This window comes from Emys orbicularis, chromosome 21 (genome assembly GCF_028017835.1).
Source record: "Emys orbicularis isolate rEmyOrb1 chromosome 21, rEmyOrb1.hap1, whole genome shotgun sequence".
Classification (NCBI taxonomy): Eukaryota; Metazoa; Chordata; order Testudines; family Emydidae; genus Emys; species Emys orbicularis.
Window position 1 is genome coordinate 2,238,790 of NC_088703.1, and position 25,785 is coordinate 2,264,574.

The following is a 25,785-nucleotide window of genomic DNA, read 5'->3' on the forward strand; positions in this document are numbered from 1 at the left end:
AATACTTTTGTGCATCTGGGCCTGAATTCCGGATTAACTGCCTCCCACTCCCTAGGATCCCCAGAGGGATTTCAGTTTTGGGGCCAGATGCTCAACTGGTGTAAATCAGCACCGCTCTATTGACAGCAATGGACCTACATCAATTTACACCAACTGGGGTTTGTGTTAAAACCATGAAGAACTGCCAGTTCTAGCTGGGTTTCGTCTTGAGATCATTTGAACTTAAACTCCCCTGTGAGTCTCAGGGGCTGTGAACCTAAACTCATCACAAGCCCATGTGACCTGAAACCAACTCTAAACTGGAGTTCTACGTGAATCTTGTGGCTCTTTTCTAGGGATCAGAAACAAACCTCGTGCTGTGGTATTGGAGGGTGTTAATAAAGGAGATAACTAAGCAGCACAAGTGTGTGAAATCCACTAGGTTTTGGAAGATAGGAAGTTTTATATTAAATCTTCCCTACGGGATGTGGGGAGAGCAGCTAAAATCAGGGGTGGCTGATGTTATGGCAGGTATGGGACGCCACCTGGTGGAAAACCATAGTGGGAAGACCTAAAGGAGATTCCGTAATGTGTAGTTACAATGATAGCCTCGGCATCTCCCACCCAAGGGACCCAATACACCTTATAAACATTTAAGGAATGTAGCCTCACAAAATAATTTGGCACAGCACAGGATTAAGAGGGCACGTGTTGTACAGGTTAGAGCCGGGGGTTGGAACTCGGACTCCTGGGTTTTCTTCCTGGCTCTGCCACGGACTCAGAGACCCAGAGAAGGCAAGTCACACGCACACACCCCCTGTGCCTCAGTTTCCCATTGTGCTAATTCTCACGATTTCATCATGAGTCTCCTGATAATTTATTAAAAGCCCCTGGTCCTGAAGAATGGACTTACAGGAGAATCTCCACTTTCATTTTTAAAAACCCCATTTTTAGCCTTCGCTTGTGGAGAACAGCTGGAAAGTGTGACCAGCGCACCCGCTATAGGCTCAAAAAGCTGCAGGCAAAGGAAGAGAGCCCAGTAATTATCATTTCAAAAAAATCTCATGATGCTCTGAAGCTGGATTCATGGTTTTGGAATTACCCAACCTGATTATGCCCCGTGCCTCCCTATGATGTCACTTCCCCTCCCCTCACGACATCACATCCGCCCTCCTTTCCATGTCACATTCCCCCATGACATCACATCCTCTTCCCTTCTGACACCGGCGCATCTCCTCATGACATCACACCCCCTCATGACATCACATCCGCCCTCCTTTCCATGTCACATTCCCCCATGACATCACATCCTCTTCCCTTCTGACACCGGCGCATCCCCTCATGACATCACATCCGCCCCCTTTAGGAGTTCATGTTCCCCTCAGGGTATCATTCCCCTCTCTTTCCCGCCCAATGATGTCACATCCGCTCCCCTCACGGGGGCACATCATATATCCATATGACGTAACGCATTTCGTTTTCTTGACGTCACACACTGCCCAAAGATGTCACACACCCCAAGGCAAATGACTTCCTGCTTTCACTCTGCGCGCGCGCCGCCCGACCCTTTTTGATGACGTCAGACGTCGTGCGCGCGCCCTCCCTCGTTCGGTCAGGCGTCTTCGTTGTGCGTCACCGAGGCGCCCGGCCGCCCTGTTGGCTGCTGGCCGCGGTTGCCATGGGGGCGGCGGCCGTAAAGCAGCGCGGCGCCGGCGGCCGTAAAGGGGGCGGCGCCGCGGCGCGGCTGCCGATTCATGGCAGCGATGGCGGCGGCCGGGCTGGTGGTGAACGGGGCGGACGCGGCCGCGGGGCTGAAGGCGGCGGCCGGGATGTACGAGCAGCTCAAGGGCGAGTGGAACCGCAAGAGCCCCAACCTCAGCAAGTGCGGCGAGGCGCTGGGCCGCCTCAAGGTGCGGGGGGGGAGCGGGAGGGAGCGAGCTGGGGGCCGGGGGGGGAGAGGCAGGGTGAGGGCGAGCTGGGGGGCAGGGGGGGGGGGGAGAGGCATAATGAGGGCGAGCTGGGGGGCAGGGGAGGGAGGGAACTGGGGGGCCGGGGGGGGGGAGAGGCAGGATGAGGGCGAGCTGGGGGGCAGGGGAGGGAGGGAGGATGGTGGGGAGCTGGGGGGAAGCGGGAGGGAGGACGGGGGGGGGAGGATCGGGGAGGAGAGAGGCCGTGGGGGGGGGCTGTGGGCCGGGGGGGGGGGAGCTGAGAGGGAGGATGGGGTTGGGCGGGGGAGATGGGAGGGGAGATGGGAGCGGGGGGAAGTAGGAGAGAGGCCGTGGGGGGGGGGCTGTGGGCCGGGGGGGAGCTGAGAGGGAGGATGGGGTTGGGGGGGAGATGGGGGGTGCAGGGATAGGGCGTCTGACTGGGCGAGGAGTTTTGGAGCTGGGGAAGGGGCCGGAATCCCTTGAATTGGGGAGGGGGGAGTTGTCGGGTCTGGACCCCCCCCCCGCCCAGGATGGGGCTGGCGCAGGGGGAGGGGCCACTCCTCTGCCGACGGGGCGGGTGGGGACCGTTCTGCCGCTGGAGGGGGAGCCGGGGAGCCCAGCCCTGGGGGCAGGGGAGAGAAATTCTGGAATCTCCTAGTGGGGCGCAAGGGGGAGCCTGGAAGCCTTTAAGCTGGAGCGATTGGGATGCCTTAATGGGGAACCTCCCACCCCACTTTTCCCCATTGGGGGCCCTGTTGTCATGCTCTAGGGGCTGGCATCTCTCCATCCCCTGGGTTTAGCTTCGCTCCTCTGTACCACCTTCCGCTTCACCCCTGTGATTTTGCCACTGTCCCAGTGGAGGGCAGGGTAGGAGGCTGGTGGGGATCCTGGTCGGTCTTTGGCAGGGTGCTTTCCCCTACGGAGTAGTGAGGCTGGATGGCAGGCAGGCCAGGGAGAATTGGGACTGCGGGTTAGTTGGGGAGAAGGAAATGTCATCCGGGAGGCAGTAGGAAAGAAACCCTATTGGAGGGCGGCATGTCTTGTACGCATGGGGTCCAGGCAAGAATAATAATGTGGGCATCCAGTGTGTTGTAAAATCCTCTGGCCCTGGTGTGGCTGCTGCTTCCTGAACAGAGTCTGGGTCCCAGCAGAAGACACTGTATCTCCTGTGCTTCTGTAGGGTCCCTTGGACCGAACGATCCCAGAACACTGTGTGCGAAGTCCACTGAAATGCAGCCACCTCTGGGGTGGTAGCTGTTGAGCGACCCTATGGCAGTGCAGCACGGTAGCTTAAGACATGGGAGGTGAAGAAGAATCCTGTATTGGACTGAAGGCGAGCAGAATTTAGGGAGGCCAAGATGGAACTTAGAATCTGAGCTGGGGAGCTTGGCCCAGTTGATTCCTTCTTAAAATATGTCTGAGATATTTGGTGAATGATCCTCAAAGTGCCTTTTTTCCAAGGAGACTTGGCACCTTTGTCTCCACCTGAGCAGGCCGGACTCTAGAGCTGTACCCCTGTGTCAGAAATGGGGTGGGGGAGAGAATCGTGGGATCCTGCAGGAGGTGGGGTTGGTGAGTCAGAAGGTGTTGTCTGCTTCCCACGGGCCATTTGTACCTTAATATTTACAAATCTCTGCACACGTGCTGCTGTCGTGCCCGCTAAGTCGCTAGTCAGCCCAGTGCGCCAGCATCATGCTAAGGTAGGATTGAGGGGAACCCAAGGTTGAGGCCGCCTGTTAAAGATCCCAAGGGACTGTTGGTAAGAATTGGGGTGTTACCCAGGTTGGAATTCAGCCAGGGTTACTGGGTTAATTACATCCTGCCTCCTTAAATTCCTGACCACCGCCATCTCGGTTAAATGTTGGGTTCTTCTTCACTTCCTGCCCAAAATTGTAGTGCTGGTAAGTGGCTGATGTGAAGGAACCCCTGGTATTGCTGTAAGCGTTTGAGGCTTAGGATCAATCGGCAGAACTGAGCGCTTTGGAGAGTCCAGCTTTAAACAGAAAGCTGTTCTGCACCTCAGCTGTAGCAGGGCTGGTGCTCCACTGTCCGTGTGCATTTGTTAAAGCTTCGGTTGAACGTAGCACTGTGGAAAGGGGCTAGCTGAGCGATACCAAAGGCTTCTTTGCCCCCAGGACAGGTACCGCCAGCGTAAGCACGCCTGCCATCCACCCCCTCCTCCAAGAGGGGCCCAACCTGGCAACTCCGTTGCCAAAGACTCTGGTGTACTCAGCCTTAGCCTACCAACCAGTTGTGTTGAGGGAGTCTCACATTGTGGCCACCTGTGCCGCAAGGAACTGGACTGAGCCCCATTGCAGGAGAACGCATTCAGGCCCCCACGGCCCTTGGTGGAATGCTACGTCTTGGTTGTCCTAGCGTCCAGTCTCGTGTAACGCGTCTCTGTTTTTCTGTTCCAGCTAGCCCTGCTGGAGCTCAACTTCCTGCCTACTACAGGCACGAAACTGACGAAGCAGCAGCTTATATTAGCCAGTGAGTATCATCTCTGCATTCCCTAGAAGGAGCTTGTCCTGTCCTGTCTCTCCAACTCCCCGTTCCCCCCCGACTAGCAGGCCATGCAAGCTTAGCTGCAGTTTCTCTGTGTTGCATGGCAAATGGCCAAAATGCACTGGGTCTAATATCAGCCTCCTGACTGATACTTCTAGTGAAAGGGCAGACTTCCCTGATGAAGGGGGCTGGCTATATGTGGCGGAGGGGGTTTCCTTCCTGACCATGGGCCCCTGGCGAATGAGATTTGTTCAGCCCTGGCGTCGCTACAGTGCTGCGAATAGAAAAGGAAGCCTTTTGAGATCTCGGTCAGGCGAGAAGCCCCACTGCTCTCCGCCAGTCAAGCTCTCTTACTCTGCCTTTCCATCTCTCTCTGTGCCAGGGGATATTCTGGAAATCGGAGCCCAGTGGAGCATCCTGAAGAAAGACATCCCATCGTTCGAGAGATACATGGCTCAGCTGAAATGCTACTACTTTGACTACAAGTGAGTGTCGGACCCCCAGCATTTCATAGCGTAACCACTGACCCCTGTGGGATGGGACGCGTTCCCATCATACGATACCCGGGCGTACTGACCTCCTTAGACTTTCCTTGCTGGTAGTGTGAATGCACATGGTTTGGTTCAGCTAGTCTGGTATATTGGATGCCAGTGGCCCCTTTGGTCCAAAATCCTGTCTCCTGCCACGCTGGATTGGATCCCGGTGACCGCTGTGGTCCAATCTCCTGCTGCAGTGAATGGCTCAGATCAGTGGGCCCTCTAGTCAGGTATCCCGTCTCTGATAGCAGCCCAGGAGGGGTGCCCCAAACACAACCACTGCACGGGCACAACACAGCTAGCAGCACCATGCTGTTCCCTGGGAGCGATCCTTTCCCAGGCCCAGGGGTAATCAGGCCCCGGGTAAGTCTCCCAGATCTTAGTCCCCTTTTAATAAAGAATATTCTAAACGGGTGCAAAAAAGCCAAACAGAAAAACTGAATTAGACCGAACCAAAAGCTTCCTGCTATCGCTCAAGGACTATGTTGAAATAATGCCTGTTGAGCCAGAAAACGTGGGCCCGAAACTAATAAACCAAAACTGGTGTGTTGGAAACTAGTCCTAATTGGTGGCCAAATTAATGAGGGGATGGGCTATTCCACCCGTCATTCTCTTTTTTTGGTCCTTCAAGAAAGAGATGGGGGCGGGGGAGAAAAGGGGGGGATAAGCAAAAACAGACAGAGGCTACTGGAGCGAGCTTCATCATAGCTGGTACCCCTGGAGTCCTTCATCCTGCTCCTGAGAGATGGCCAGGGACAGGGGCCAGATAATATCACCACCTCGACCGGCTGCTGAAGCCCAGCCGCTGCCTGGGATAAAACAGGATCAGACTTTAACAGCGGCGGCTCCAGCACATCTCGGCGAACAGCTTTGCTTTTCCCAGAAAGGAGCGTTCTCACCCACTGCTCTGATAGCATTCGAGACTGTCAGCCGGGTTCTTTTTCCTTCTAAAAACTCTCCGGCTGGAGGGCAAGGGACCAAGGGATGCTGCTAGAATGAAACCCTTATTTAATGCTTTACATTTCCAAGGCTTTCACGGGTTTTCCTTCTTTTATCTGTACCAAAAGGGTAACCGGCTGCTTAATGGTGTGTGCGCCAGGGTACTAACCAGGCTGAGCTCTCGGGATACCTAACCCCGATCCTCGTTTAATGTTAGACAGTGACTGGGCTCTGTTAACATCTTTGGGCCTCTATTGAAATTAATACATGGCTGTTCCTTGTAGGGATGAGTTGCCGGACTCTGCTTACAAGCATCAGCTGCTAGGACTGAACCTGCTCTTCCTGCTGTCCCAGAACCGCGTGGCTGAGTTCCACACCGAGCTAGAGAGACTCCCAGCGAAGGACATCCAGACCAACGTGTACATCAAACACCCTGTCTCGCTAGAGCAGGTAGCTCCCTCGGCTGCTCCCACCGCGGCGTGCTCGGCCTGCCGCTGCAGCGTTGGTGGCCTCTACCCCCTTTCTGCCCATGGCTTTGGGTTACCGTTGTTTGTGCCTGTTCTATGCATTGTTGGCCTTTCCAGCTTACTGTGGGGTGGGCTCAGGGCGTGGCTGTGTCGCTGCATGGATGGGAGCCATCCAGCGAAAGCCTGGGGGTACTAACACAAGTAGCATCTGCCTGGCAGCAGTGAGCCAACACCCCAGCCTGGGGCTAGGGGACACGGTGCTGCTAAAGCTGCCAGCTTTTTGGATGAGCTGTAAAACAGGCCCTGACCGCTTATGAAAGATTCCCAGCATGCTCTTGGGTAGAACTGGAGTGTTACCCCTCGAAAAATACAGTGCCATCCTGCTTCCCTCGCTGTTTCACTGAGTCCTAGCTTCTGGGCCAGTGTTGCTGTGCGCTGTTAAACAGCAGCCACGCTGCAGCCTAGAGGTGGTCGCTTCTTAGCGGTGGGTGGAGGCACGTGCGTGCATGGCATAACTCCACTGGGGAGTAAGGTGAAAGTGGGCCTGGCTCCAGGAGCAACTAATCCAACCCCCAAGACAAACGCCTTGAATCTCTGCTTCTCTCCTGGGCTAGTACTTGATGGAAGGCAGCTACAACAAAGTGTTCCTGGCCAAAGGCAACATCCCTGCTGAGAGTTACACTTTCTTCATCGACATCTTATTGGACACCATTCGGTGAGTCTTTCTTTTCCTATTGGCTGCTTCGATCCACCCTCAGCATGGGCTGTTAAAGGGAATCCATTAAAGGGAACCCAGAGCATGCAGGAAAGCACCTAATAAGATGAAGAACAGCTAACGAGCTAGGGCGTCGGCATCTTGCCATCATGAATCGGTCTAGAGGAATTTATTTTCCCATTGGAATGCGTTGGGGAAATTGGAGTTCTTCCAGGTGGCTGCAAGGTGCACGCTGCTATGGAAGTGGCTTCTCTTCCATTAGGTGTATTATGGTAGCACCGAGGCGCCCGAGTCATGGATCGCTGTGCTAGGAGCTGTACAAACACAGAACAAAACCCCTGGCCCTAAGAAGCATACAATCTAGCTGCTGTGAAACAAACTCACATAGGAAATAGCATGTAATACATACTTCCTGTAACCTCCTAGCACTTTCCAAATCACCATCCCCTCCCGCCCAGCACATGCCCACAGCTCAGAAAGGGCTAACCTCAGGGAGCCCAAGCATGGAACAACCTAGGATCTGAGAAAGTTAGGAGCGGCTGGAATCCAAGGGTGGAGGGAGATACTTTAGACTGGAAAGTACTTTTCCGTAACTGTGTGAATCCTGCCACAGCAGTATGGCAAAGATTCTCCTAAGTGCCCACTGATTCTGAGTGACCCACCTGAGCCCCCTTTTCAAAGGGCCCTTTAAAGTATCTGTCCATATCTGTGGTGTTTTTCTGGTCCCTTTTACCATAGTGTCTGAGCACCTCACAGGCTGTAGTGGATTAATCCTCACATCCCCCCCTTCTGGCAGGGCTGTTATCCCATTGTTACAAATGGGGAAACTGAGGCACTGAGTGATCGAGTTCACACAGCAAGTCTGTGGCTTGTGTTTCGGCCAGACACCGGGTCAGGAAGGGATTTTTTCCCCTCTCTCTGGTGTGGGTTCCTGGCCTGGTTTATCTGGGTCTATCTCAGTCACTTCACTGCCATTGCAGGAGCCTTGGACACTGGTGCCCTCCTCTGGCACACAATAGTCTAGTCTTCTATGGGCTGAGATACTTTGGTCTCATGTTAGCATGCTGGTGCTGGGTGGGGCTGATGGCCTGTGCCAGACAGGTCAGACCAGCTGATCTAGTGGTCTCGTCTGGCCTTAAACCCTATGACTCTGACTCAAAGGAATTGAACGCCAGTTTCCTGAGTCCCAGGCTAATCCCCTAACCACTGGGCCATCCTTCGTTGTCTCAAGTTGGGCTCTCCAAATCACCCCGTGTGTGAGCCTCTTGCCCTAGCCGCCTTCCTCCCCACCTGTAGAAATCCAGAAAGCCCGCTGAGTTCTGTTGCTGCTGTATGTCTCGTGCTGTTTTCGAAGGCAGAGGTCTAACCACCTTGTTTCCCTCTGGTGTCAGGGATGAAATCGCTGGCTGCATTGAGAAGGCTTATGAGAAAATCCTCTTCAACGAAGCCACCAGGGTTCTGTTCTTCAACACCCCCAAGAAAATGACGGAATACGCCAAGAAGGTGTGTGAGCCGCTGTCACTGAAGAGAACCCCACTATCAGCTGACCTGCGGCCGTGTGGGCAGCAGAGTCCGACCTGCTGGCTTCGTTGACAAGTCCATTTCTGCTACTCTTTATTCCCGCTAGTCCTCCAAAGCTGCCACAGCTCTAGCAGGCTGAGCCAGATTCGAGCCTGGCTCCTACATCGGCAGGATGGTTAGCCAGTAGAGCTGGTGGGAATACAGGGCTGTTTGTTTTTCCCCACAAAACACTTGGGCCAAAACCCTCTATTCAAAACCAGTGCCGCAGTGCCTCATGGGAGTTGTAGTTTGCCTGTCTTTTGCTCCCCACCTCCTCTGTGGGTCTGGCTTTCTGGCTGGACTACATCTCCCATGATGCACCACCTTCTCCCCTCTTGGTAAGGAGTGGTGAATTGCGGGAGTACCTGACTGTGGTGTATCATGGGAGATGTAGTCCAGCCAGACTACTCGGTGGTTCTTAGGTTACGCCATGGGGATTTCAGATCTTATCTGGAAGGGTTGAACTGGCTGGGATTCCGGCCTGCGCCTCCAGGAAGGTGGAAGGGTTTCAAGCCACCCTGTAAAGAGGAAATAACGCACAGCTTTGAAACCCATAAATCGGGAGAGGGCTTGAAACTCCTAAAATTCTAATAAAATGTTCTTTTCCCCTTTATTTTAGCGCGGTTGGGTTCTGGGTCCACACAACTACTACAGCTTCAGCAGCCAGCAGCAGAAACCTGAAGACACCACCATCCCGTCGACAGAGTTAGCTAAACAAGTCATTGAATACGCCAGGCAGCTAGAAATGATCGTCTAGCTGAGCTCCGCCAGGACTCTTTCCCCACCACCCCCCGCCCTGGTCCCCTTGTTATTTTAGTGTCTTACTCCTGGTTCCCATCAACCTGTCCATTTTTAAAACTATTTAAAAGGTTTCTCCAGGACAGCACAGTTACAAAGTGTGAGCAGCCAGGCTGCCTCATTCCTTTATGCAGACATGTCCCATAAGCAGGGAGGGCCCTAAAGGGCCACACTGCTCTGGGCGTCTCTCGTTCAGCAGCATGGGTGGAGGGCAAGACCCTTTTTAAAACCCTTCTAAACCCAAACTCTTCTCCGTGTGGTGGACCCACTTTCCAGCCCACAGCCATTAACACCCGTGTTCTGGATGCTGTGATACGGGTGATGGCCTCTATTCTACCCGCCTCTGTTGAGCAGGGTAGAGGGGGCACGTCCGATTCTAGTCAACAAATGGTTAAGCAGCCCCCAAGAGCCATCATTAAAGTGTTTTGCTTCGTATTCCCTGCTCCAGTTGTTGAGTCAGTTTAAATAAAACAATCGGTTCTTGTACAAATGCATTTCTTCGGTTGTGGTGGTACGGAACCCCCTGAGCTTAACACTGCATAACGTTAAGGTTGAAGAGAGTCGGGCACCCAGTTAACGTGACTGGGAAGCAGACATCTAACACTTTAGGTGGCTGTGAAAGGTCAGCCTGGAAATCTCTGCTGCTCCCTGTTTGATCTTGTTTCTCTGGGCAATGAAATGAGACTGTAGAGGAAGGATGGTCTGGGGGTTAAGGTGCTTGGCTGGGACTTGGAAGACCCAGGTTCATTCCCTGCTGTGCCACAGAATCCCTCTGTGACCTTGGCCACTTCACCTAACTACACTTTTTGAGGTGCTGGGCCTCAATTCCCCCTTTAAAAGGGAGATCACAGTGCTGCCCTGCCTCAGGGGTGGTGCGGGGCTCCGGTACTACAGTGACAGGGACCATGTAAGTACCATAGACCACTAGGCCCTTTCTCGGGGTTCTCCAAGGCTGCAGGCTTTGGCTACAGCTAGCACAGGGGCATGTTTATAGCCAGACAGACTGGAGGAGTTTTTTTGTCAGACTTAAAAATAAAGTAAATATTGGAAATATTTGTGTTTGTAACATCTTCTAGAGTTAAAACCTAACCCCCCAGCAGTCCTGGCTGGCTTCCTTAACAGTTTGGCAGCCTGGCTCTGCCCCAAACATTCCCATCAGGAATACCAGACCTTACCTTGCCCCCTCCTAGTTAAAACACAAGAGTTTCAGCTGGTGCCCCTTTGCTGGGTCAGTTTCATAGCGCTGGTGCCTTTCTCTGTTTTTCACATGACTAGACCGAAGGGAGTGGGTTTGTTACCAGGCCACAGGCCTCTGTCTTCCCTTGGAATTCAGTATCAAATACAAAGGCAATGGGCAGTTGTCTTAATTGTTCTGAGGGAGGGTGGTAATACCCCAGAAGAGGAAAGCTGCATGCATCAGATTACAGCCTTGGTTCGTGTAGGGGCTGCCGTGTCCAGCTGCAGAGCTCCCAGGGGGAGGCTGTACATGGCTGCATCCACCCAGCATACACTGGGGTCAAGGCCAGACACCATAGGAGCCGTCCCCAGGTGCGCACCTTGCCCAGGCAAAAGCTGGTTACTCCACAACTGAACTTCACCTTGAGTCTGAAGATGGGTAATAAGCAGGAAGAACTGGAAGTGCTAATAAATAAATACAACTATGACATTGTTGGCATCACTGAAACTTGGTGGAATACACATGATTGGAATGTTGGTGTGGATTGGTACAGCTTGCTCAGGAAGGATAGACAGGGGGAAAAGGGAGGAGGTGTTGCCTTATATATTAAAAATGTACACACTTGGACTGAGGTAGAGATGGACATAGGAGATGGAAGTGTTGAGAGTCTCTGGGTTAGGCTAAAAGGGGTAAAAAACAAGGGAGATGTCATGCTAGGAGTCTACTACAGGCCACCTAACCAGGTGGAAGAGGTGGATGAGGCTTTTTTTAAACAACTAACAAAATCATCCAAAGCCCAAGATTTGGTGGTGATGGGGGACTTCAACTATCCAGATATATGTTGGGAAAATAACACAGCGGGGCACAGACTATCCAACAAATTCTTGGACTGCATTGCAGACAACTTTTTATTTCAGAAGGTTGAAAAAGCTACTAGGGGGGAAGCTGTTCTAGACTTGTTTTTAACAAATAGGGAGGAACTCGTTGAGAATTTGAAAGTAGAAGGCAGCTTGGGTGAAAGTGATCATGAAATCATAGAGTTTGCAATTCTAAGGAAGGGTAGAAGGGAGAACAGCAAAATAGAGACAATGGATTTCAGGAAGGCGGATTTTGGTAAGCTCAGAGAGCTGATAGGTAAGGTCCCATGGGAATCAAGACTGAGGGGAAAAACAACTGAGGAGAGTTGGCAGTTTTTCAAAGGGACACTATTAAGGGCCCAAAAGCAAGCTATTCCGCTGGTTAGGAAAGATAGAAAATGTGGCAAAAGACCACCTTGGCTTAACCACGAGATCTTGCATGATCTAAAAAATAAAAAGGAGTCATATAAAAATGGAAACTAGGACAGATTACAAAGGATGAATATAGGCAAACAACACAGGAATGCAGGGGCAAGATTAAAAAGGCAAAGGCACAAAATGAGCTCAAACTAGCTACAGGAATAAAGGGAAACAAGAAGACTTTTTATCAATACATTAAAGCAAGAGGAAGACAGGGTAGGCCCACTGCTTAGTGAAGAGGGAGAAACAGTAACAGGAAACTTGGAAATGGCAGAGATGCTTAATGACTTCTTTGTTTCGGTCTTCACCGAGAAGTCTGAAGGAATGCCTAACATAGTGAATGCTAATGGGAAGGGGGTAGGTTTAGCAGATAAAATAAAAAAAGAACAAGTTAAAAATCACTTAGAAAAGTTAGATGCCTGCAAGTCACCAGGGCCTGATGAAATGCATCCTAGAATACTCAAGGAGCTACTAGAGGAGGTATCTGAGCCTCTAGCTATTATCTTTGGAAAATCATGGGAGACGGGAGAGATTCCAGAAGACTGGAAAAGGGCAAATATAGTGCCCATCTATAAAAAGGGAAATAAAAACAACCCAGGAAACTATAGACCAGTTAGTTTAACTTCTGTGCCAGGGAAGATAATGGAGCAAGTAATTAAGGAAATCATCTGCAAACACTTGGAAGGTGGTAAGGTGATAGGGAACAGCCAGCATGGATTTGTAAAGAACAAATCATGTCAAACCAATCTGATAGCTTTCTTCGATAGGATAACGAGTCTTGTGGATAAGGGAGAAGCTGTGGATGTGGTATACCTAGACTTTAGTAAGGCATTTGATACGGTCTCGCATGATATTCTTATCGATAAACTAGGCAAATACAATTTAGATGGGGCTACTATAAGGTGGGTGCATAACTGGCTGGATAACCGTACTCAGAGAGTAGTTATTAATGGTTCCCAATCCTGCTGGAAAGGCATAACGAGTGGGGTTCCGCAGGGGTCTGTTTTGGGACCGGCTCTGTTCAATATCTTCATTAACGACTTAGATATTGGCATAGAAAGTATGCTTATTAAGTTTGCGGATGATACCAAACTGGGAGGGATTGCAACTGCTTTGGAGGACAGGGTCATAATTCAAAATGATCTGGACAAATTGGAGAAATGGTCTGAGTTAAACAGGATGAAGTTTAACAAAGACAAATGCAAAGTGCTCCACTTAGGAAGAAAAAATCAGTTTCACACATACAGAATGGGAAGAGACTGTCTAGGAAGGAGTACGGCAGAAAGGGATCTAGGGGTTATAGTGGACCACAAGCTAAATATGAGTCAACAGTGTGATGCTGTTGCAAAAAAAGCAAACATGATTCTGGGATGTATTAACAAGTGTGTTGTGAGCAAGACACGAGAAGTCATTCTTCCGCTCTACTCTGCGCTGGTTAGGCCTCAACTGGAGTATTGTGTCTAGTTCTGGGCACCGCATTTCAAGAAAGATGTGGAGAAATTGGAGAGGGTCCAGAGAAGAGCAACAAGAATGATTAAAGGTCTTGAGAACATGACCTATGAAGGAAGGCTGAAAGAATTGGGTTTGTTTAGTTTGGAAAAGAGAAAACTGAGAGGGGACATGATAGCAGTTTTCAGGTATCTAAAAGGGTGTCATAAGGAGGAGGGAGAAAACTTGTTCACCTTAGCCTCTAAGGATAGAACAAGAAGCAATGGGCTTAAACTGCAGCAAGGGAGGTCTAGGTTGGACATTAGGAAAAAGTTCCTAACTGTCAGGGTGGTTAAACACTGGAATAAATTGCCTAGGGAGGTTGTGGAATCTCCATCTCTGGAGATATTTAAGAGTAGGTTAGATAAATGTCTATCAGGGATGGTCTAGACAGTATTTGGTCCTGCCATGCGGGCAGGGGACTGGACTCGATGACCTCTCGAGGTCCCTTCCAGTCCTAGAATCTATGAATCTATGAATCTATGATTGTGAGGTGTCATCATCATTAACAGAAGGGGAACAAACCAGCCATCCTCCTGCTTCCCTGTGAGGGCAGTTTCGAAGGACCTTTCGTTTATTAGCTCCCTGTCTCTCTAAAGCACCTTTGCACGGGCGCCTCTGTCACTCAGGTACTGCTGTCTGTGGTTGCGACGGAGCGAACAAATTGCAGCCGTTAAAAGTCAGGCGTCCTGCTGAGGCAGAAACTTCACTGAACGGAGCAATGCAAATGTTTAGCTAAACTTTGGAACTCACTGCTATGTGGAAGTAGCAAGGCCCAGAGGTTAGTAGGATTTTCACAGCATGGACCCGGCAAAGCGGGTGTGAAATGCTATGTGGTCAGAAGTCACACTTTTTGCACAGGTGTCAGTGACTGCACCGGAGAACTGCTTCCCGCTCCCCTGAAGCTGTTGCACGATACTGCAAAGAAAAAATTCAAATTTCCCTCCCCACCCCCCCACATTTTTCAGTGACATTTCAGACGGAAAATGTGAAACGTAAGGAGGTAAGTTCATTTGGGATGGGGCGTTTCTCCTTGGTCTGTGTTTGTACTAGCACTGCGGGGTCCTAGCGGCCGTAGCGAGCTGGCCTGGGACTGAGCAACCGAAATAATAATGCCTAGCTCGTATCTAGCACTTCTCACCAGTAGCTCTCAAAGCGCTTTACAGTCTTTAATGTATTTATTAAAGCCTCACAGCTGGGGAGAAATCTCCCGGTATAACCATCGTCAGGGTAGCGGGGCACAGTGCCCCTGGCAGCTGGGCCGTTATTCTGGAATAAAGTCACTTAGCCTGGAGTAACTACGCTGCTTTTATTCTGGAGCAGCGCCCGGACTGGACAGGGAATAGCAATAGCAGAAGAACTATTTTTCTATATTTGTGCTGGGAAATCTCTCCAGGTGGACACGTGCTTTGAAAATTCAGGCCCTTTTCAAGATCTTAACCCAAACTGCACCATGAGGCCTGAATGTTTAACGTGGAGGTTTGCCCTGGGCCGTTGCGTTTTCCCTCTTTGCTGCTGGGGCGGGCTGCTTCCTGTGTGGAGAACAGCTAGGACTCCTGCCTAGGCCATCCAGGCTGAGAGGGGGACAGCAAGACTGGAGATTGCCCTTGCCTAGAGCTGGGCGCAGCTGGGCAAGCTTCCGCTCCCAACATGCAGCCCCAGCTACGCCAGTCCTGGGCCCCAAAACGTCCCTGTTACGCCGTTCCTGCCTGGTCGGCTCTGCCAATGCACCTTCGATTCGCATTCCAGCACCTCCCACTGGGGGGGTCCCACGCTTTGTGGTGTCTGTCAGCCGAGCGCATTGCATGCACCTGGGGATCCTCCCAACCCTCCATTCCCCCCACAAGCCCCCTGGGCACCACCCTCCATTCCCCCTCTATTTCAAGGACTCCCTGCACTGCCCCATGGCACAGGCTGTATCCCCCATGTCCACTCTCCCCCCCCCCCAGGGCCTCTGTGTGCAGCCCTTCCCCAGGCCAGGGTTCCTCTGTGTCATCGTCCCCCCCACATGGCATCATAAGGGGTGAGGATTGCCAGGGGGCTGTTTCCACCCACTTTAAGGCCCCTTTATATGGCCAGGAGCTGCCCAGGGGGGCCACTGTAGCTGAGAATCAGGCCGGCTGTCTCTGGGGTAGGAAAGTCACGTGAGGGGGAATTCACCCAAGATCCGTCCAGCCTGCTGCTGCTGCTCCCGCGCGGATGGGCGCGTGAATGAAGCCAATCCACAGAGCTGGCCCAACGCGGTTTATTGACGGGAAAACGGGGGGATTCTCAGTCATCGTCTCCTGTCTGCTGCTCGTATGAATCCAGGAAGAACCTGGTGCCGGCAACCAGTGATCCAGCCAGGATGGCAGTGGAGACCCAGGGCGGCTCAGCCAGGTGGTTGGTGGAGGGAGTCAGCCTACATTGAAGAGTTAAACGAGAGGACAGGCAGAGGCAGTGGTTTGGGTAGGGCGGGCACTCAGTCATCGCTGATCTGTCCCCAGGCACCCACCCCCCAGTTCCACCACCTCTGGCAGCTTTTTCCATTCGGGGCACTGGCACAAGCCACGTCGGCAAACACACATTTTTCCCAGCGGGAGCTGCCTCTCCAGCAGGAGGGTTTGCCGGTCGAGCTCTATCGGCAAAGCTTTCCTGGTGCAGGCCTGGTCCTGCTCCCCATCAAGCCGGGGTGGTATCATCAGGATCAGAGCGCCAGAGACAGGCAAGACAAGATTTCCACTCCCCAGCTATCGGGGGGGGCTGCTTGGCTGGCTAGCCCATTGTACAGTAGTCCAGGCTGCTTCTCTGCGAGCGTGTGGCTTGAAGGGATTGCTAACGGGCTAGTGAGCCTTAGAACGTAAGAACGGCCATACTGGGGCAGACCAATGGTCCATCTAGCCCCGCATCCTGTCTCTGACAGTGGCCAGTGCCAGAACTTCAGGGGACTGGCTCCCTGACCATCCTCCTATTCAAGTCCAGCCAAGCTCCATGGTGGCTGAAAACTAGAGCTATCTCAGTGTGTGAAATTATTTACCTGGGATTTTCAACCACGACCCCCCTGGGCTGGATCTGAACGGGCGACCTAGAGGTTATGGGTTCCCCAGTCTCCAAGGCCCAGGTCCTCAGGTATTTAGGCGCCTACTTCCCATCAGGGCCGGCTCCAGGCACCAGCTTGTCAAGCAGGTGCTTGGGGCGGCCACTCCGGAGAGGGGCGGCACGTCTAGCTATTCGGCGGCAATTCGGCGGACGGTCCCTCACTCCCGCTCGGAGCGAAGGACCTTCCGCCGAATTGCCGCCGCAGATCGCGATCGCAGCTTTTTTTTTTTTTTGGCTGCTTGGGGCGGCCAAAACCCTGGAGCCGGCCTTGCCTCCCATTGGCTTTGAGGATGTGGGGCCCGGGTCACTGACTCTCCTCCTTATGGAGGCAGGGCTGGGAGCAGCCGGCTCCGAGCGCTGGGGGTGTCTGGGATCCAGACCCCACGCCCACTCACCACGCAGAGATGTTCCTGGGCAGCTTCCTCTGATCCTGGTGCTTGCAGTAGCACTTCCTGGGGCACGAATCCATGATCTGGAACGGCGGCCAGTGGCGAGCGGAAGCCTGGGGCTTGTCGTGAGAGCCATCCGGACCCTGCTCTGAGGCCGCGTCCTGGCAGGGCTCAGGTGGGGCAACCTGTGGCTCCGGGGCTTCCCGCCCCTGCCTCTGCAACTTGATCTTCTGCGCTTTGGCCTTCGGCTGTCCGTGGGCCTTGAGCTTCTCCTGCGGCTTCTGGGTGGGGCTAGCTGCCACCTTGGGCTGCCATGTGGACCGGGACTGCAGCTTAGTCGTGGCTTGTTTCCTTGCCTTCGGCCTGACGTGGCCTGGCGCCCCTTTGGAGGCGCTGCTCTGCTCCAACGCTGCCTGGCGCTGAGCTCCCGCGGGGCAGGAGGGACAGGGAGCCGCTGGGCACGTCGGCACCGGAGGGGCAGGGGTGGGAGGAATGGCCTCCTGCCCAGGCAAGGCCATGGGTTGGTCCTCCCCTTTGCCAGGCTGGACTGTGCTGGCGGCTGCAGCCTCTCCCGAAGGCAAGGCAGGCGAGTCTGGTGTGGGTAGACCAGGAGCCCTCGCTGGTGCATGTGCCTCTGGGGACGGTGTCTCTGGCTTCCGCTGCTGGGTCGCTCCAGCTTGTGTTAGCTGCTCCGGCTCCGCCACGAAGGCAGGGCTAAGCTGAGGGGGTTCTCCGGGGGGTTCTCCGTTGGGACCTGGGTCCTTCCTAGTATCGTCAGCCAGCCAGGCCCTGACGGGCTGCGGGTGGCCCTCGTCCTGCCTCAGCCCGTCACGCTTGGGGCCATTGCCCAAGAAGGACACCAGCCGAGACACGTCTGATCCGAACCTGGGGCTATTTCTGCCCTGGCCTTTGCGCCGCTGCGGGTACGGGGTTGGCACTCTGGGCTTCTGACCCTCCAGGCTCCTGAAGTTGAAGGAGGTGAGGTCGTCCAGGATCTTGACCAGCTGCAGCTGCTGCTTGGCCTGGCTCTGGGGCTGGGTGGCGGGTGAGGCCTGCTCCTTAGTGCCCATTTTCTGGAACTGCTCCAAAAAGGCCTGGGTCAAGGAGCTGAGATCCTCCTGATCTCTCCTTTCCAGCCCCTTGAGCGACGGCAGCTTCTCAGCCACCTTAGGCGACCCAGAGACACTGGACGGGGCCTTCTTCTGGGGACACTGCTTCAGGGCGTCGGCATAGGAGATGCCGGAGGAGATCAGGCCGGCCCGCTGCTTTATCGCCTTGACACTGGGCGGCCGCTGCCCAGGCTGGATGGTGACCTTGTACAGGAAGCTCAGGCCATGTTCCAGCAGGGCCTGCACCCCCTCTGCGTTCACCCCATCCTCCTCACTCCCCGGGGGCTCCTTTGCTCTGCTGCCCCGGGTCTTGGCCTGGCCGGTGGGCGATTGGCAGGGACTGGCGGGTGCCTTTGAGTCGCCATGGCTGCCGGGTGAGCCTTCCTCATGAGGCGGGGGCTGTTTCTTCCCTCCTGACACGGCCAGGGGCCTTGGGGGAGCTGTCCTGGTTGGGTTCCTTTCTGCTGCATCGTTAGGCCCGCCCTGGTCATTGGGGTTCGGAGCATCCGAACGGGCGGGGTTGTCCACGACTGAACTCTGTGTCTGTGTCTTGGTCAGGGCCGGTTGGCTGCAGCCCTCTGGTCCCGACGTGCCCTTGGGCGCGCCGATCTCCTGTGCCCGCTCCAGCAGCACTGGGGCAGCGGCACTCTTGCCTGGAAGGTCGCCCTGGCCTCCTTGCTTCATGATGGAAACGGTCTCCCCTTTGCTCTTCCCCTTGGGCGCTGTCTTTTTGGACCTCAGCAAGTCTTGCTCGGGGGGCGGGTTTTGAGACCTGGATGTCGCCTTCTGGCCCTTGGGTTCCCCTTGGTGGGTGCCTGGAATAGCCAGTGCTGGGCTCGGCTCCGTGCCCAAGCTGGCATCACCACTTAGGCAGGTCAATCCGGCTTCCCCTGCCTTCCCTCGCCCCAATTCCTGAGCGGAGTCATTGTCTCCAAGGCCTGAATCTCTGCTGAGGCTGCTGGAATTCTGAACCCACATGGAAGACAGCTTGAGCTTGGATTTCTTGGAGCAACTCTTGCACATCTCTGAGGAATCCGCCTGCTTTCCTCTTCTCCCTGGCTCTCTGTTGAGTGGCTGGGAAGGCTCTTTCACTGCAAAGGTTTCGGGACGAGGTGGGAGGGCTCCCGATTCGCTCCCGGCCCCGCTCGGTGTGCCAGCCAAGCACCCGTCGTCCGCTCCTGGCTTGCCTTCCTTGTCTTTGCCCTGCGCGGGGTCTACGTCTTGGGATGCTTCTGACTGCACGTTGCCCATTTTCGACGTTCATCCTGTGAGCGGGAGAAGAGAGAATGACAGCGCGGCCTAGCAGATGAAGACTTGGGAGGTGTGCAATCGAGTCACACCTCTGCCACTGGCCTGTCAGGTGACCTTGCCTAAGTACTGTAGCTTCTCCTCTCCAGGCTTCTGATTCCCCTCCCTGCCCTTGTCTAGTTAGATTATTAACTCTTGATCTAATGGGTCCCTTCTGGCCATAAGCTCTGTGAATCTTGTGGGCAGAGACTGTCTCTTCCTAGCACAATTGGGCCCGGAGGGCTGGTTATTTATCTATCTACCGAAGGTACTTATATGAGCCCTGCCCCACTGCATCTGAGCTCCTTGCCATCTTTAATGGATTTATCCTCCCAACACCCCATTGTATAGATGGGGAAACTGAGGCACGCCATGGCTAAGACCCAGATCCTCACAGGGATTTCAGTTCAGTAGGAGTTAAGGCCCCTAAATCCCTGTGAGGATCTGGCCCTAAGTGACCCCAAGATCACACAGAGCCTCTGTGGTAGAGCAGAGACTCAAACTCAGGTCTCCCAAGTCCCAGGCTCTCGCCCTAACGCTTGGGCAACCCTTCTTCTCTTGGGCGCAGCGAATACGCCCTTCTGGAATATACACAAGAATTACAATGCTAGCAGACAACCGTTCCAGCTGAACACCTCATACAGAAAGAAGGGGCACATTTTTAACAGGGAAGGCGATTAGCCAGTGGAACAACTTACCAAGGGTCAAGGCGGATTCTCCATCCCTGGCTCTAGTTCAAAGAGGAATGAATCCAGGGCCGTCCTCTGCCCTGGGCTATGCAGGAGGTCCGACTCCTGGCCTTAGAAGCTATAAATAGTCATGAATTATGCCACCCGGGTCACAACATCCACCCCCAGTTTACAGAGGGGGAAAATGGGGTGAACCAACTTGCTCGAGAGAAAAGAGCAAAACTGTCACCCAGGTACTAGGAGACGGTAGGAAGGTTAGACACAGACGTGGGGCAGGATCCGAAGCCTATTCAAATCCAGGGGAAGCTCTCCATTGACCTCAATGGCCACTGGATGAGGCCCAGGCAGAGTCACCATCCCCAGGGTTGCTCATTTTGCCTTATTTCAAAGGCAGATTTTTAAACTAACTCCCTCTAGCAAAGGGGATTCCTGTTATTCTTATTAGGTGTATTATGATAGCTCCTGGGAGCTCCAGGCATGGACCAGGACCCATTGGCTATTAGGTGTATTATGGTAGCACCAAGGAGCCCCAGGCATGTACCGGAACCCCACTGCGCTAGGTGCTGTACAAATATACAACAAAAAGATGGTCCCTGCCCCCCAAAGAATTTACAAATGGGGTTCCACCCCTGGTTTGGGGTGCAAAGGATATTTTATAAAGAGAAACTTTTTAGGGTCAATGTTGGGTTAAAAAAAGCAAGTTCGATTCTACCCTAAATTACACTGGTGTAGCTCAGGAGTGACTCCACTGCAGTCAAGTTACACTGGTGTAAACCCAGCATAAGGGAAATGATAATCAAGCCCCCTATATAATCATCACAGGAGCTGGTGAAAGATAGGGAGGTAGTGTTGCCTAGTGGATAGAACCCTGCCCTGGGAGTCAGGACACCTGGGTTTTATTCCCAGCTCTGGCTTGCCGGGTGTCCTGGGGCAAGTTACTTTCCCTCTCTTGTGCCTCGGTTTCCCCATCTGTAAAATGGGATAATGAGCGTTTTAGGGATAGTGAGAGTGCTTTTGTACAGCACGACATACAAACTAGGGATTGTTATGGGCAATTAACACCCTAGATTGTTACAAATTAAAAATCTAATTTCTTCCCCCACCCCCAATCCTCACCTTTCTTCAAGCCATTTTTTTTTTAACCTGGGGAAGAGGTGGTGGTTTGTCTGTTGTTTGCATTTCTCTTTGTTTGGTAGAGACCTTTTGTCTCGGGGTTCTCCCACGAGGGGGCAGCTGAGCTGCATTGCCAGTGGGGGGAGAAAGGTTACTTGTTTACAAAAAGAAACTGGAGAAGTTTGGTGATTAAAATTAAACCTGACAACAATTAGGCCATTGGCGTGCTGGGACCACCGGTCGTCACTCAGACCACTGTGGTCTGTTTCCTTGTACTCTCCTGACTGTCTGTCTGTCTGAAAAGCTGGTTTTTAACCAACCCCTCCACTCCCCGTGTTAACCCATATTTTACCTTTTAAATATCAATCTGAATTATTATGAATGTATTGACTCCTATTATGTGTATTCTAGGCCAACAGAGATGGGGAACCCATTGGGATGGGTGCTACAGGGTAAGAGACAGTCCCTGCCCCCCAAGAACTTACAAGCTAAAGAGACAAAGGGTGGGAGGGGAACTGAGGCACAGAGCGGTGAGGGACATGCTCTAGGGCACCCAGTATGTCAGTGACAGAGCTGGGAATAGAACCTAGGAGTCCTGAGTCACTGAACGCTAATTATTATTGGATCATTCTATAAGTCTGGCTCTCCATCGTTCTCCTGTCTTGACACCAGGATTGAAAATGCTGGGGACTAGAGTGCCACCTACTGATGAACACACATCCCCCCGGGGTAAGAAATGCCTTTTCCTCCAGCCGCCCGTATCTACCCCAGCCGCTCGTTCCTGAGCGAGTGGCCTCTGCCCCCAAATCCACAGGGAAACAGCCTTGGAACCACCCCCCGACTTCAAGCGTAATGCTTCTGCTGCCTGCCACCTGGGTACTGCTCCAAACGCAGACTGCCTCCCACTGACTGCACCCAGATCCCTGCCCTGGCTCATAACCTCCGACCCCCCCGTTAGTGCCCCCGACTCCCTCTCCAGGTAATGTCCCCTTCCTGCCCTAACAGAATAATGTCCCCGACCCCTCCCACAATTAATGCCCTCCAACCCCTCTCCTCCGACATCTCCCCCAGTTACTGCCCCAACCCCTTCCGTCCGACCCCTCTGCCAGTAAATGACCTCTGACCCCTCCCCTCCAACCCCTTCTCTGGTTAATACCCCCTAACCCCTCCGCTCTAACCCCTCCCCCAGTTAATGCCCCTGCACGCTCCCCTCTGACCCCTCCTCTGGTTAATGCCCCCTGACCCCTCCCCTCTGACCCCTCCCCCAGTTAATGCCCCCTCCCCTCTCACCCCTCCTCTGGTTAATGCCCCCTGACCTCTCCCCTCTGACCCCTCCCCCAGTTAATGCCCCCTCCCCTCTGACCCCTCCCCTGGTTAATGCCCCCTGACCCCTCCCCTCTGACCCCTCCCCCAGTTAATGCCTCCTCCCCTCTGACCCCTCCTCTGGTTAATGCCCCCTGACCCCTCCCCTCTGACCCCTCCCCCAGTTAATGCCTCCTCCCCTCTGACCCCTCCTCTGGTTAATGCCCCCTGACCTTTCCCCTCCAACCTCTCCCCTCTGACCCCTCCCCCAGTTAATGCCCCTGCACTCTCCCCTCTGACCCCTCCTCTGGTTAATGCCCCCTGACCCCTCCCCTCTGACCCCTCCCCCAGTTAATGCCCCCTCCCCTCTGACCCCTCCTCTGGTTAATGCCCCCTGACCTTTCCCCTCCAACCTCTCCCCTCTGACCCCTCCCCCAGTTAATGCCCCCTGACCCCTCCCCTCTGGCCCCACCCCGCACTCACCGCCCGGCCGGGGGCTCTGTCCGGGGGCGCAGGGAGCGGCCGGGTCGGGCTGGAACCGCCGGGAGGCTGGAACCCAACGGCCGCGAGTCCCCTTCGAACCCCGCCCCCTCAGAACCCCCGCGAGCCCCCCGCCCCCTCACAGCCCCCCCAGAGCCCCCTTCGAACCCCGCCCCCTCAGAACCCCCGCGAGCCCCCCGCCCCCTCCCAGCCCCCCCCAGAGCCCCCTTCGAACCCCGCCCCCTCAGAACCCCCGCGAGCCCCCCGCCCCCTCACAGCCCCCCCAGAGCCCCCTTCGAACCCCGCCCCCTCAGACCCCCCGCGAGCCCCCCGGCCCCTCACAGCCCCCCCCGAGCCCCCTTCAAACCCCGCCCACTCAGAACCCCCGCGAGCCCCCCGCCCCCTCCCAGCCACCCCAGAGCCCCCTTCGAACCCCGCCCCCTCAGAACCCCCGCGAGCCCCCCGCCCCCTCACAGCCCCCCCAGAGCCCCCTTCGAACCCCGCCCCCTCAGAACCCCCGCGAGCCCCCCGCCCCCTCACAGCCCCCCCAGAGCCCCCTTCGAACCCCGCCCCCTCAGACCCCCCGCGAGCCCCCCGCCCCCTCACAGCCCTCCCAGAGCCCCCTTCGAACCCCGCCCCCTCAGAACCCCCGCGAGCCCCCCGCCCCCTCCCAGCCCCCCCCACAGCCCCCTTCGAACCCCGCCCCCTCAGAACCCCCGCGAGCCCCCCGCCCCCTCACAGCCCCCCCCAGAGCCCCCTTCGAACCCCGCCCCCTCAGAACCCCCGCGAGCCCCCCGCCCCCTCCCAGCCCCCCCAGAGCCCCCTTCGAACCCCGCCCCCTCAGACCCCCCGCGAGCCCCCCGCCCCCTCACAGCCCCCCCCGAGCCCCCTTCGAACCCCGCCCCCTCAGAACCCCCGCGAGCCCCCCGCCCCCTCCCAGCCCCCCCAGAGCCCCCTTCGAACCCCGCCCCCTCAGAACCCCCGCGAGCCCCCCGCCCCCTCACAGCCCCCCCAGAGCCCCCTTCGAACCCCGCCCCCTCAGAACCCCCGCGAGCCCCCCGCCCCCTCACAGCCCCCCCAGAGCCCCCTTCGAACCCCGCCCCCTCAGAACCCCCGCGAGCCCCCCGCCCCCTCGCAGCCCCCACCAGAGCCCCCTTCGAACCCCGCCCCCTCAGAGCCCCCTCGCAGCCCCCCCAGAGCCCCCTTCGAACCCCGCCCCCTCAGAACCCCCGCGAGCCCCCCGCCCCATCGCAGCCCCCCCAGAGCCCCCTTCGAAGCCCGCCCCCTCACAGCCCCCGCGAGCCCCCCCGCCCCCTCGCAGCCCCCCCAGAGCCCCCTTCGAAGCCCGCCCCCTCACAGCCCCCGCGAGCCCCCCGCCCCCTCACAGCCCCCCTTCGAACCCCGCCCCGTCAGAACCCCCGGGACACCCCCGCCCCCTAACAGCCCCCCCCAGAGCCCCCCTTCGAGCCCCGCCCCCTCAGAACCCCCGCGAGCCCCCCGCCCCCTCACAGCCCCCCCCGAGCCCCCTTCGAACCCCGCCCCCTCAGAACCCCCGCGAGCCCCCCGCCCCCTCACAGCCCCCCCGAGCCCCCTTCGAACCCCGCCCCCTCAGAACCCCCGCGAGCCCCCCGCCCCCTCACAGCCCCCCCAGAGCCCCCTTCGAACCCCGCCCCCTCAGAACCCCCGCGAGCCCCCCGCCCCCTCACAGCCCCCCCCGAGCCCCCTTCGAACCCCGCCCCCTCAGAACCCCCGCGAGCCCCCCGCCCCCTCACAGCCCCCCCCGAGCCCCCTTCGAACCCCGCCCCCTCAGAACCCCCGCGAGCCCCCCGCCCCCTCACAGCCCCCCCCGAGCCCCCTTCGAACCCCGCCCCCTCAGAACCCCCGCGAGCCCCCCGCCCCCTCACAGCCCCCCCCGAGTCCCCTTCGAACCCCGCTCCCTCAGAACCCCCGCGAGCCCCCCGCCCCCTCACAGCCCCCCCAGAACCCCCTTCGAACCCCGCCCCCTCAGAACCCCCGCGAGCCCCCCGCCCCCTCGCAGCCCCCCCCAGAGCCCCCTTCGAACCCCGCCCCCTCAGAACCCCGCGAGCCCCCCGCCCCCTCGCAGCCCCCCCAGAGCCCCCTTTGAAGGCCGCCCCCTCAGAACCCCCGCGAGCCCCCCGCCCCCTCGCAGCCCCCTCCAGAGCCCCCTTTAAAGCCCGCCCCCTCAGAACCCCCGCGAGCCCCCCGCCCCCTCGCAGCCCCCCCCGAGCCCCCTTTGAAGCCCGCCCCCTCAGAACCCCCGCGAGCCCCCCGCCCCCTCGCAGCCCCCCCCGAGCCCCCTTCGAAGCCCGCCCCCTCACAGCCCCCGCGGGCCCCCCGCCCCCTCGCAGCCCCCCCCAGAGCCCCCTTCGAACCCCGCCCCCTCAGAACCCCCGCGAGCCCCCCGCCCCCTCGCAGCCCCCCCCAGAGCCCCCTTCGAACCCTGCCCCCTCAGAACCCCCGCGAGCCCCCCGCCCCATCGCAGCCCCCCCAGAGCCCCCTTCGAAGCCCGCCCCCTCACAGCCCCCGCGAGCCCCCCCGCCCCCTCGCAGCCCCCCCAGAGCCCCCTTCGAAGCCCGCCCCCTCACAGCCCCCGCGAGCCCCTCGCCCCCTCACAGCCCCCCTTCGAACCCCGCCCCGTCAGAACCCCCGGGACACCCCCGCCCCCTAACAGCCCCCCCCAGAGCCCCCCTTCGAGCCCCGCCCCCTCAGAACCCCTGCTAGCCCCCCGCCCCCTCACAGCCTCCTCACGGCCCCCCTTCAACTCCCCCCGTGTCCTTCAAGCCCCGCCCCCTCAGAACTCCCACGAGCCCCCTACCCCTTCACAGCCCCCCTTCGAACCCCCCGCGTCCTTCGAGCCCCCTGCTCCCTCACAGCCGCCCCACAGCCCCCCTTTGAACCACCCACGTCCTTCAAGCCCCGCCACCTCAGAACCCCCGCGAGCCCCCCGC

The 25,785-nt window shown here is 56.5% G+C and overlaps 2 protein-coding genes across 2 annotated transcripts; one reads left to right on the forward strand and one right to left on the reverse strand.

Annotated features, from left to right (window-relative positions):
- The first annotated feature begins 1,733 nt into the window (after window positions 1–1,733).
- PSMD8 (proteasome 26S subunit, non-ATPase 8) lies at window positions 1,734–9,908 on the forward strand. Its single transcript, XM_065420909.1, has 7 exons — window positions 1,734–1,889; window positions 4,325–4,397; window positions 4,795–4,897; window positions 6,172–6,337; window positions 6,969–7,069; window positions 8,461–8,572; window positions 9,249–9,908. Exons 1-7 carry the CDS (start codon window positions 1,734–1,736, stop codon window positions 9,384–9,386), a joined length of 849 nt encoding a protein of 282 aa, XP_065276981.1. The 3' UTR covers window positions 9,387–9,908.
- Window positions 9,909–15,640: 5,732 nt separating this feature from the next.
- GGN (gametogenetin) lies at window positions 15,641–19,196 on the reverse strand. Its single transcript, XM_065420710.1, has 2 exons — window positions 16,843–19,196; window positions 15,641–15,770 (listed from the first exon to the last, which is right to left on the reverse strand). The coding sequence occupies exons 1-2, from the start codon at window positions 19,194–19,196 to the stop codon at window positions 15,641–15,643; spliced, it is 2,484 nt and encodes an 827-aa protein (XP_065276782.1).
- Between the last annotated feature and the right edge of the window lie 6,589 nt (window positions 19,197–25,785).